The 13,104-nt window shown below is 37.4% G+C and overlaps 1 protein-coding gene across 1 annotated transcript; it reads right to left on the bottom strand.

The window, feature by feature from the left end:
• Positions 1-355: 355 nt before the first annotated feature.
• Positions 356-12,314, bottom strand: LOC118823743 (utrophin-like). Its single transcript, XM_036593529.1, has 8 exons — positions 11,844-12,314; positions 7,319-7,452; positions 5,712-5,868; positions 3,743-3,866; positions 1,939-2,183; positions 814-954; positions 581-633; positions 356-473 (listed from the first exon to the last, which is right to left on the bottom strand). The coding sequence occupies exons 1-7, from the start codon at positions 12,087-12,089 to the stop codon at positions 631-633; spliced, it is 1,050 nt and encodes a 349-aa protein (XP_036449422.1). The 5' UTR covers positions 12,090-12,314; the 3' UTR covers positions 356-473; positions 581-630.
• Positions 12,315-13,104: the final 790 nt, after the last annotated feature.

Raw genomic sequence — 13,104 nt, 5'->3', positions numbered from 1 at the left:
TTCATCACCGCTTCCAGTTACAACACGAAGTTTGACTAAGACTATAATAACAATAATTACTAATGTTTTTGGCTACATATTATTTAATTATATGTATTACATTACATGACTCAGACTCGACTACTAAAAGACTTGAGGTTGACTCGGACTCATGTGTTCCAGTCCTAGTTTTGACTCCGACACTACTTAATAGTGTTATGATGAAATCCCCAGACACTCTGAAAATTCCTTTTGGTTACAGGTTTTCGTTTAAGTCTTGCATTGTTTTCGAAATGGACAAATACAGTTTTTTGTCTGAGAGCTTTTTGTCTGACAAACAATACAAGAATGTCACGCTGAAAGCAGAAGCTTAATTATCAATGTCCTCCATCGGCCCAGATCAATAAAGAAGGTCAGTATTGTGGTCCAGCGGATCCCATGTGTGTGTGTAGTCACATACTCATACTCATCAAAAGGCAGGACAAGGACACAAACTGCAAACAAAGCAAGGGGTGATGTGAGTGCTATTATTTTAACTTTAAAAACAATCAATTCTGCCATACTGAAATATGAATGCAATGAAAATGTCAATTTGGTGTACCTTAATGTCCGGCTGACTTATTGTCCATGCAGCCCATGTTAACGTCTGAATCACTGCTATGTGGACAAGCAGAATTATTTTACATGACATTTGGTTGGCAGGCCACCGTGTACTGCTGATTTGGCATTTAGACGTTTGATTTTCTACTATACTTGCTTGTGACCTTTCACTAGCAAATTCATATTTGCAGCATCATTCAGCTTTGAGTGATGGAGCCCCGCAGAGTCTCTCACCTCTGAGACGTTTATTTGTGTACCGAGGCTGTGAGGTGGTGCTGATGAAACCGGAGTCAGCTGAATGTCAGGAGGTGGAACCAAACTGGCGTTGACATCCGTCGCTCTCAGGTGGTGTCCTACTGTCCCATCAATAAAGCTCTGGTGAACAAACAATAAGGGATGGGTGATATGCCAAAAACGTAATATTGAAGACATCTTCATGATACACAATACTAGGGTTGTATCAATACAACTTAGGGTATCATGTATTGAGTCAATGTATCATCACTAACATATGAGCTTGTGGCTAACATATTAGCTTGTGGGTACAGCAATAGATTGGGGCACTATTAAGAACAACTTTGTATTTGTTTATTTCAAACACTGTACTTTTGCAATGTTGAATGCTCTACTAAACTGAAAATTGAAACATAACATAATAATGCAAGACACATTTTCAGCCACTGCTCTTGTATCGAAAAATGCTTAATGCGTTGCTGCCATCAAGTTCTAAATGAGTTAATATTTTTCATGAAATGGTAAAATGTCTCGCTTTCAACATCTGATATGTGTTCTATGTTCTATTGTGAATGAAATATGGGTCTATGAGATTTGCAAATCATCACATTCTGTTTTTATTTACATTTATTTACATTTTACACAGCGACCCAACTTATTTGGGATTGGGGTTGTATTTATTTATGTATTTATTTATTTATCATATCATATGATATATATCATATGATATGATATATATTGTCATATTACCCACCCTTAGATATATAGTCGTACACAAAAGTTTTGCTGCCTCTGGTCAACTGATATGCTTTGTTGATTTATATGCTTATGCACATTTTAATGTACAATTACTGTTTCTTTGCAGAATTTAACAAAACATAAGATGTAGCTGGTGCAAGAGTCATGGCACATTTTAGACTGTATATTTTATTTGTTTCTTGGCTGAGGTTGTGTATGTTTGCATACAACTGTAAGTTAAGGCATGTAGTACATATTCTCCACAGTCAGCCCAGCCACTTAGAAGGCTTATTTAAGGCAGGTTTGTTTTTAACCTGGTCTGTTTGAGGCCATTTAAAAATACTTATATAATAAAGTTTAGAAAATAAACACCCTGCACCCACACACCTTATCCAGCATACAGTTGACCAAAGTGCGTCCATCTGGGTGCCAGCCTTGCCCATTACTATCCATCTCTGTCAAGCTTAACTCCTCTTGATGCATGGAGTCCTGGAGCTTCCCCAGTGCCCAGCTGACCTGCTGCTGCCAACTGGCCGCATGAGCACGGAACTGTTCCCAGTGCTGTTGGACCTCCACTGCCTGATCCTGCATGACTCGGGCCAGCCACATTATCCTCTCTGGCACAGCATGCCCTGGGTTTGAGTGACAATTCAAAGTTCAGAGAAGATCCAGTTAAGAGGAGATGACCCATACCAGAGAACACTGAATGAAAGGTACAAATGCACGTTAGTAGTTACACGAATTCAAAGTCCATGTGTCTGGAAATAATCTGTGAAGTTGGAAACCTTTAAAGTAGGACAATCACTGTCAATCTGATACTTGAATGAAAGTAATGTTCCGTTTCTCTTTCATCTCATCTTCCTTTTCTCCTTTTAAATTTTTTGTCATTTGTACTGATGTATCACTAGTGCAATCTCTAGAGCTAAATTACTCAGACTGAACCTCCTCAATATCTCAGGCGATTTGAGGCAAGAAGCATAATAAATCTAATCTCATCCTGCCTGCATGTCCCTGGCCAACCTTAGACTCGTCACAAAGGCTGGAATATACACTGCCGGTCAAAAGTTTAGGGACACATTGTCTTCTTTTGAATTGATTTTCATGGCTCCTTTTCAATAGTCCAAAAAAATACTTGCAGAGGTTTTGTTAACACAAAACAGCTATTTGCTAATCCTTTGGCTATGTTTAACCATCCTCAGCTTCATGTCGACACTTCAAGTGTCTTCCTTGGTATGAAGAACAAGTTTTGCCTAAATGTTTTGACAGAATTTCCCCAAACTATTAATTGTTAAATCTGTTATTCCTGAAAATCTTTTGGTTCAAAGGTGGTGAGTGAGTGAGTGAGTGAGTGAGTGAGTGAGTGAGTGAGTGAGTGAGTGAATGAATGAGTGAAATCATTAATTAGTTATTCAGTTAGTTGCAAGCCAGGTCATGAGGTGCTTTGCATCTGAAAACACACTGAAAAGCTAAGAGTCCTCAAACATTTGATAAACGTTGTACAACTTAAACGTCACACATGGACATATATGAGGTTCAGTTCTATGAGGTTTGAAACAACTTTCATGTGAGACGAACCTGAACAGTTCATAAGCAAGTGTAAGAAATTCAAGATCCAAAACTTCCAAAACGACATGTTTAACAAATTCACAGCACAGAAGGACAATGGGAAGATACGGTCATGAATTTCAGATCAATAATTCTTCTGAAGAGGACCTCATATGACACCTCTCTCCAGGCCAGTACCTGCCTATGTGCTGCTTGCATAATAATGTGATCTATCCTCTGTAAGCAGTTATAAATCCAGCTGAGATTTACACCTATCCCTTTCATCACTTTCTCACTCAGGGTCCTATCAGCTTTACTGTCTCCACTCAGCCATAAAAGTGATATATATATTTCAACTCTCAACGATGCCATTGGCTTGCAATAAGAGACAAATCCAGAAAAGGAAAATGCAGTATAAAAAGCAGTAAGTGACAGGTGCAAGCCAATGATTTACCTTAAAAAGATAAAAGATATGTTTTTCACTGGGTAACATAAAATGTTGACAGCTATTAAGGTTGCATCGCAGTTGCTGAGCGACAGCCGAAATGGCGAAATTGTAGAAGAACACTGAGTAAAAACCACCTCTCCAGCTGTTATAAGAAACAATTTTGGGGGTATTTGAGGGTATGGGGAGGTGTCCTCTGACCTGCTGCTGATTCCATGCTGACTTCACTCAGAGAATCCACAGGCTGTAGAGCCAAAGACAAGCACACCTGCTTCAGTGTGTGGTCAAAATCCTGTCTTCTACTGGTCAGCTCGCTCTGCAGAGCCTGTGTCAAACAATAAATTGGTATACTGCATTATAGAATAAGGGTGGATCCAGCTCCCTCAGAGCTGGACCCACTGACCTTGAAGAGTACATGAGACAATTCTAAGAAATTGAACTATATTCAGAATTGAACTTTTAAGTAATTCACAAAACAGGTATTCTGGCGCTTTTTAAATAAAACTGGAGTAGATCTGTTGTGGGTTATTTGCTCTTAGAGGACACATAAACATCTTGGTCATAACACCAAACAATGTTTGTAATTAATATATAATGTAACAGTACTACGCGAAAGTCAGAAATAACCTTTCATTTATTCAATTTTCAGCCAAAACTACCATTTACTACAAGTTAGTGATTTTTCATGAGACATTTCTGAGGAGACTAGATATAAGAAAATCCATTTGCATAAAGAAGGGGAAATTCAAAGTAAAATTCCAAATGAAAGTTTAAAAGAAAATGATCAAAAGATACAGAGAAGATGTGACTCTAACAATGGTGCAAGACCTGGTAGACCACCAGCACTGTCACCATCAGATAAACCTTTCATCTTTGAGAGAGAGGAAAAAAATCAAACTCCATTCTCGCTTCAGATCCGAAAAAATCCACAGGTGTTTCTGTCCATCCTTCCACTGTGAGAAGACAACTCAACACAATGAGTCTGAAAGGATGTGTAGCTGTCTAGAAACCCTCGCTGAGTAAAAGAAATGGATAAAAAAGAAGAACTTTTGCAAATCAAGCAAAGAAGCCTCTTGTGTTCTCAGAACAATTGACTGACCACCCCAGAGTCCAGACCTCAACATCACTAAACGTGTTTGAATTTACTTTGGAAGTGTGGAAAAATATCCCTGCAGATTTCTTTGAAAAACTAAAAGCAATTTTTCTGAAAAGAAGGCTTTGGGAGCTGTAATTAAGACAAAGAGTGGACACACTAAAAATACTAAATAATGAAAAACATGATATTATATTTTGTTATTGAGGCTTCTGTGTAACTTTCTGTTAAATAAGTTTTCTGCTTTTTTCTTGATGCTAAAAAAGGAGTAACTTGTACTTAGTGGCCATTTTGGCTTGAAATTAAATAAATTAAGAGTGATCTCTGGCTTTAGTACAGGACTGTATTTTCTCAGTTTAGTTGAAAGTCACCTTGAGCACCCACTCTTTCAAGCAATGAGAAATTTAATTTTCAATATTAGTAGCAAAGCTCTTGTATCATTCACTGTGTGTTCTCTACTGATAAAGCCAGATGGCCGATAATATCGCAGTTTGACGTGGCTATTTTTAACCTTTAGTATCATTACACTAAATCACTTCATAAAGATGGCTCACTGGCTGCAAGCTGGGACTGCAGATGTGATTGGATTGAAAGTCTGAAGGACAGATTTTGGTTTATGTCAAAGCAATTAATTAACAAAATAGAGTTGAACTGCATTTTTGCTTTGCAATATATCACTAATTTATACTGCCACTGAAATCATGATCATAAATCAGTGAGCAAAGCATTAAGCACACAGCACCTGATGTGGAATTAGCCAAACAAAAATTACAAACATAGCATAACATGGGTTTTGTTAGCTTCTTGTTTATTGAACTGGAAACGTAGAGTCTTACTAACAGAGAATCCCAAATATGGATCTGCTTTATGAACAGTAACACTGATCTGAGAAAGGCAGAACATCAAGATAAAACCAAGATATGAGAAACAAAAGTGGGGCTAAAACCTTCCAAGGAAAAATTCTGTTTTGAGCTTTATTAAAGCGTATGTTTAAAGTTTTATTCCTACTATCATATGATGAGGTAAAGATTACGTCTCTGTATCTATCCCTATTGATGAAAATAGATTGTAACTGACCATACAGTAGCCTTGTTGCTGCAGTAAAGTATGAACATCCTCGCCAATGGGACTTTGGCTGGTCAGCTCCTCATCCTTCATCTTCACCCAGAACCAGAGCTCCTCCAGCAGAGCTATCAGCCCAGCCCACCTCTCACTGTGAAGCTCCACACGCTCCCTGATGGAACAAAACATCTCTTTATGCTGCATGATCCCCAGAGCTTACAGTGTTCATCTATGTCTAGCTAATGAGAAGCCGTTTCAGCTGTTATACCACAATTTCTTAATGTCAGAAATTCAGAAAGTTGAATATACTAGTAAAAACTAAATCTGACATGCGAGCATTTCACATTTCAACCTTTACTGCTAGGAATAGGAATTTTATTAAGCAATCTGTTTTATTAAGTATTCGATTACCACTAGTAAGAACCCTTAAACTGGCTTTTCCCATTTCATTTTAAAGCAAGAAACAATTTGTACCAGCATTACTTAATTTTTAATAAGTGCTAATTCAGTTTTTACCACTAAAAAAACATGAAAAACTGACATTTAAACTTACAGACTTAAAAAATATGATTATTTAGTAACCATGGTTCTTTAGTAAAGGCAATGGTTCTATGTAGAACCATGAGTTCTAAATAGAACCATTAAATGGTCATGCTTAAAGGATTCTTTGCATGGTGAAATGGTTCTAAGATAAGATAAGATAAGATAAGATAAGATAATCCTTTATTGGTCCCACAATGGGGAATTTCACAGCACTACATCAGCAAAGTGATAGCAAGGCACACAAAAAAAGAAGTAACAATTACTTAGAATTACTTAACAAGGTTACGGTTTGTTACTTATTACTGTATAGACCATATATATAATACTAAAGATATAAACATTTGATAAAAATATAAACTTTAACCTTCACATAAACTCTATTCACAAATATTAACAAAATATAAACATTACGAATAAAAAAGCAAAAAAAATCTTTACACAGTAAGGATATTTTACCCGAATTGCACATGGAATATTGATTATATTGCACATGGGAATTGTGATGAATTAATTCCCATGTGCAATATAAGATTATATTATACGTTCTTTACATTGATGTATAGAAGCTTTTTGAAAATGGTTCTACATAGCACCAAAAAGTGTTCTTCAGTTGTTACAAGCTTCTATATAGAACCACATCCAACACATTCTCTATCAGTCTTAAGAATGATTTCACCATGCAAGAAAAACATTTAAGCTTGAAATGGTTCTACATTGAATCTGTGGTTCTAAATAGAACCATTGCCTTTACTAAAGAACAATTTTTGTATTTGTGTAGAATTGTTACTTGTCACTTGAAATTAAACTTGTCACTTATAATTAAATTGTCACTTAAAATTAAACTGAGCAATTGTAGCATATGGCAAATTTGTCAAAATGTAGAGAGGAAATGTAGAGTTATTCATTTCAAACGTATGGGTCACTAGTATAAAGTTTCCAACCGGAATTCATTTAGCTTGATGGGATTTTGCCAACATTCTGTAAAGTTGCTCTGAAGGAACGCATTTGTGGACCAAGCACCAATATAGGTCCGAGAGTGAGGTGCAGCATGCTTGGACGTGTCTGCACATGCACAGTACCTGTTGGGAAAGGCAGTGGTCCGACAGTTTTGGTCCATATTCTCATCATGGCCGATTGCCATGACAGCCTGTGATTGGTCTCTGGAGCCCGCTCTGTAGGGATCACTGTGGGCATCAATCTCCGCCTGAATATCCTAAAGACAGAACGCAGAAACAAGGACAAGCAGAATGTAAAATGACATCAATTCATACAAGCTCAGTGGTCTCTGATTATGTGAACTTACCCTGATCAGTGCTGTCAATGTCTAGGACTGAAGCCAAAGCACACAGTCTGAATAGCCGGCTGATGAAAATGTTAGAGGCGAGAAAGGCACAGAAGTACATTCTATAGAGATGGAAATTTCAACTTTTTATCAGGCCATACCACATAAATATGTAAATGATTGGCTCCCTATGTGCTCAGTGTAACAGAACTATTTTACCCATTTCTACATCAAACACTTTCATTTCTTCGCTAAAGTGCAATTCATTATAATACAAAGTGTAAGATTCTCATTTATTCAAACTTGCTGCTGCTACTAAATGGCAACACCATTGCTTTTCATCATGGCTCATTGCCTTGATGTAAGGACACATGAATAGTGCCACAGGTCCATTGAGTCAAAGCCCCTTCTGCAGTTTAAATTGAAAAGATCTGGTTGAAGGATTTTTTTTCTGTTTGAACTTTTAAGATGTAAGCATGTGGAATGACCAAGTCCACCTACATCAAAAATCCAACCTTGCCCAAGTTTGACAGCAGCCATTAGTATTTCAGAAATATTTAAATCCTTAAAAGACATGGAGCTCTAACTATTGTGTTGCCCAGCATCATTCTGACTAGCCACACTGTGGCATTTTCCTTTACAATAAAAGACCCTGAATGAATCAAACAAGTCTGCAGCCTCATTTTATATGCCTGATTTATAATGACACATTCTCAGTAAAACCTCAGACTTTTTTTCTATCAGCACCAACTCATTAGGTGGTGAGAGGAATGGCCTCTCTCTCTCTCTCCCTCTCTCTCCCTCTCTCTCTCTCTCTCTCTCTCTCTCTTATCATTTACAATGGCTAATATGAGACCGGACAATGATATACAGCCTCAGCAGAAGCCTTCTCACACATACTTTCTAAATCTCTGAGGGAGAGAGATGATCCTCCAGCCACACATACTTGACCAGAGACAACCCATACTGTCTGTGCTCTGTATAAGCTGAGCTAAGTCCATTAAACTGCCAATACAATCTTCCATTCATTGACATGAGTATATGGACAATGCACTTAATGCTGGGGAGGCTGAAGCTAATTTACCTGTGCCAGAATAGCCATCGTCTTTTAAGCTAATAAGGAAATGCAGTAAGAAGAACACTGCTGCTAAAAAATAAAAAAACTTTGTGGTCCATTATTGTCCTATCATAAAAATGAAAATATGCTATTTTCGATTTTCATGATATGCTACCAAAAGCACAAAACCCCTCCTGGACACAAAAGGTTTCTTATCTTGGCTCCTCAGATTTTGTAATCAAGACAAATTACAAGCAGTGGAGCGGCTTCTGCTTATTGTTAATCTATGAGAGTAATTACAGTCTTGTTGTTGCTGGAGGGCTAAATCATTAGGAGCCCGTTACAAGCATAATTAAGGTTATGAAATTAAAACTGTGTCATTCCTTCCAAACATGCATTCAGCAAGAAATACTGTGGGCACTGAGTTCGCCAGGCATAATCCATTTTGAAATAAAATTAGAACTTGATGTTCTAAGGTCTACACTGCTTAATTGTTTTTGAATTGGTGTCATAATTTCCTTGCATGGACATTAATCAGTTTACCTAAAAGTCATGACAAACACCGCACAGGAGAAATTACACAGCGGAAGGCAGTGAAGAATGTGCAGTTGACATTTATGGGCTGGCTTTCTTGCTTTTTATTTTTCGTTGAAGCTTGTACAGAGACAAATGAGATTGCTCAGCTTTGGCCTTTTTAAAACTACAATAGCCAGACATGTGGAATCATTGGATTAAACCAGTAGCATTGTAAAGCAAACTTCTACAACAGAAAGCAGAATGTGCAATGCACTATTATCTTCACATCATCTGCAGCTCACGGCTGCTGAATGGATTCATAATCATTACTGATTATTCAAGGTAATAACAGTAATTTACTACAGATATCTCAAAAAAAGGTTTAGAATATGTGCATGGGCATAATGCTTTATTCACCGGGTCTTTAATATCAAAATATGGGCACATTTTCTGTGTGACTAGATTATTCAGAAGACAATTTTCTCCATTTCTATCCAGGCAGATGATGAAAGGCTGATCAGATGGCTGAGGGGTGTCACTGCAGGCAGTTTTTCTTGCTGCTGGGCTAAAACGTATGACTTTCCCGGTTGGCATGCTTCCTTCCCAAAGAGTAATGAAAGCTCAGAGTCCGCAGCCACACTGACTGACAGCGTCACTAAACAGTTCAATGAGGATTTACATGCATGCACCGTTAAAAGCCAGGACTCTCTTTTGTTTTTGTTTCACTGTGCGGACTTGGCTTCTCTTCATCTGATTAAGAAATAAATTATACTGTATCATGTCATCAATACATCCACCACTGGAATGGAGCTCCTTGAGTAAATTGCTCTGTCACTATAAGGGCTGAATAAAACCATGATTTGCAGTAGAGCAGCTTTTTGCTAATTGTTTGTTCTTCAGCACAGATGCATTTTCAACCCTTCTACAGGTTAATGAAGAATACTTAAATAAATTAACGTTCCAAGCCAAGGGTCTCCCTGCTGCAAGTTACATGCACAGTCTTATGTAAAAGTTTGGGCACCTGTGGTCAAATGACATGTTTTGTTGATTTGTTCTAATCACAACTAAGACTACTTTTTTTTTTTGAAAATTCAATCAGATGTAAACAAAGTCATATAGAGTGGTTTGATGTGAAATGTTTCAATGTAGAGAAACTTACTCGAATTTCTTTACAGTGGTGGTGATAGGCACATCTTTAGAGTTTTTATGTTTAGTGTTGATAATGATAAACTAGTGGTAAATCTGAGTAAGTTTCTTTGTGTATTATTTTGCCATTCAGTGCCTCGCAGCATGAATGAATTTCAGAAATATGTTTTAGGCCAAAATCAATATTCAAAACTATTGTAAAACATTGTCACAGGCATCAGGTAACATATTCATGATCATTTCAAGTAATAGCTTTCTATGAGCTTTTAGAGGCATTGAACACTTTGGACGTCTGCTTCCTATCAAAACCACTGAGGCATGGTTTACCATCAAATCACTCTGAATGACTTTATCTTAATCCTTGAATTATCCAGAAAATGAAAAAAATTGGTGGAATTCCCCTGTAACACTGTACAGGGAAAACATAGTAAATTTATGCACATTGTAGTGCGCAATTTCTATTTATATGCTGAATTTAACACACTACAGGGCACAAGCCATGTTTTATGCTTTTGTTTTTCCAATATGTAAGATTCAGCAATAAAGAGTAATTGTGCATTAAAATTTGCAGAAGTGGTTTCCCTGTAAAAAATATGTCATCTTATTTTCACTTCGACAAAACATTTGTGGTTTTAAACTTTTGCATAACACTGTAACAAGAATTTAATAAACAAACCAAAACTCTAAGTTGTAACCTTGTACTTAGTGTGAAAAATGCTCAACAGGTTAGTCAAGCAAGTTTTTTTGTATCTGATCTTCAATATAACATCAAAAACTAATTAGTTATTTCTTTTATGTGATTGAAAATAGACATAGTATCCAATTATAATAAACAGTAAAGTGGTATATGTACATATATAAAGAAACTGTCCTACTGTCACCATGCATAGTAAATTATGCCCTGGATACAGCTTATATCTCAATTACATCCCAATCTTTCCTAAGCTCATATCTCAGAACACCAGCAGGCAATGCTTTCATTTAAATTAAACTAATATAGTTTAATGAAATTCATAAGCATTATGATTTTGTTAATCTCATTAAAGTTAATTCAAGTGAGATGAATGCATTTCATTTGCGTGAGAAACTCCAATAACAGTGCAATGAGAGTGTGTCATGTTTATGACAAATGATACACAAGAGGATTTCTTACAACTTAATGCCTTCATGTTACTGGAATCTAACTCACATCCCAGCTGGCTGTAACTCCCATAATGAGGCTGACTGTCCATAACTCTAAGAGGGGATAGCAGGGAAGGCAGTAATCAATTCTGGCTTTATTTCTCCAGCAGGTGTCTGCTAGCAGGGAGTTCCCATTATAGCTTTCAAAACTGCTATATCAAAGTCTCCAACTAGAACAACATGGCATAGAATGAAGGAGGGAAATCTTTAAGATATTATTTGTGATAATATGTCAGTTTTTAGATTTCACATGCATGCCAAGTACCTGGCCTATTTGAATTTGATCTAAAGAAAGTGTTCTTCAGCAACTTGAGATGACAATCAAAACACAACAAACTGTACAGAGACCATAGTAAGGCTTACTGCCTACACCATTAGATCAAAATAATAGATCATTCAAAATAAAGTCATCACACCTTACCTTACACAGTTTCTGATATCTTGGTGATGTGAAAGCAACCCTTTGGACTCTGTGCAGAAAGAACATCAATTTCTGTAATGAGGACCTCATCATAGCCATTATCCTCCAGCTGCTGGAACTTTGGAAGCTCCTCAGGATTCTCATCCTACAGATGGAAGAGCCACCCTGATCTCTCACAATGTGCAGTGAGTATGCAATCCCCAAAGTGTCTGTACTAGTCCACTTCCACGCCTCTGAACAGTCCATCTCTGGAGCTGAAGGTCATAGGTGAGTGTAAAAGGTGGCGGAGAGGCAGAATCCAAATCCAGAGCACAGACAAATGGAGAAATCCAGCTCAGCAGCAGTCTTCAGCCATGAACGCTTACTGTGTACAGAAGACCATTTAAAATTTAATGGAATACCATTACCACAAGAATCTGAGGAACGGATATGATGCCTCTATAGTGCAACAGCCGGTTCCCTTGTCAGCTAGTCTCTCTGCTTGAGGATGAAATGTGAATGAGGGAGAGACTGAGAAAGGGAGGGGTGAGGAAAGCACATGGCAAGGCACTCCAGACATCCAGCCTTATGAGAACTGTGTCCTCAACTTGCCCTTTCTGTCTAGTAATTGAGTTTAGTGGAGTCATCCTTACTGGAGTGATTGGGGACATTTAATGACCTGTATAAACTTCATTATTAACTTCATTACTCTGTGCTTACCCTCCAACACCACCCTCTAAACTTGTTTCTGTAAACGTCAGAGACTGTATTGTAGTGGCTGTCGTACTGCATGGCTTGTTGTGACAACTGGCAACTTTACAGTGTGCATACAGTGTACATTCAGAATATGCAAAAAGTGTATGGATATTATGCTATAATTAATTTGGCTACTGCGCTGAAACATTACACTTGCCTGACTGTTCATCTTCATTATAAGACAAGCACCAAAAACCTTTTTCCTATTTGACACTGTTAGAAGTGTAAAGCCTGGCCTCTAGTGGAAAAACAATGCAACACCATAGTTAGTGACAAACTGAAGACAAAATGAGATCTTTGTTAACTTGACAAACGCATTAAACATTATATAGATTTTGTCTTCAAGGCCGCAATGTTGTTGACACATGAGATAGCAATGGCATTGTGAATGAGAGTAAAAGAAAAAGTGAATGAGATCATTTATGGTCATTTCAGGTCAGACAAGTCACAGAGTATGGCTTCTTCTAAACTCTTCTAAGCTCTTTTCTGGACGCACCACTCCCCAGAGAAATAATGTTGCAAGTGT

The sequence above is a fragment of the Colossoma macropomum genome, unplaced genomic scaffold, assembly GCF_904425465.1.
Source record: "Colossoma macropomum unplaced genomic scaffold, Colossoma_macropomum, whole genome shotgun sequence".
Taxonomy (NCBI): domain Eukaryota; kingdom Metazoa; phylum Chordata; class Actinopteri; order Characiformes; family Serrasalmidae; genus Colossoma; species Colossoma macropomum.
Note: the sequence above shows the minus strand (reverse complement) of the source record. Positions and strands in the feature narration are given on the sequence as shown.

What these genes read in the sequence shown, in the direction of transcription:
- LOC118823743 (XM_036593529.1), bottom strand. Translation starts at nt 12,089, where the DNA reads ATGGACTGTTCAGAGGCGTGGAAGTGGACTAGTACAGACACTTTGGGG. An exon ending in AGCAACAAGGCTACTGTATG is followed by an intron (nt 3,867 to 5,711) that starts GTCAGTTACAAT and finishes TGTTTGACACAG; the next exon opens with GCTCTGCAGAGCGAGCTGAC. An exon ending in CAGCATGGAATCAGCAGCAG is followed by an intron (nt 2,184 to 3,742) that starts GTCAGAGGACAC and finishes ACTCAAACCCAG; the next exon opens with GGCATGCTGTGCCAGAGAGG.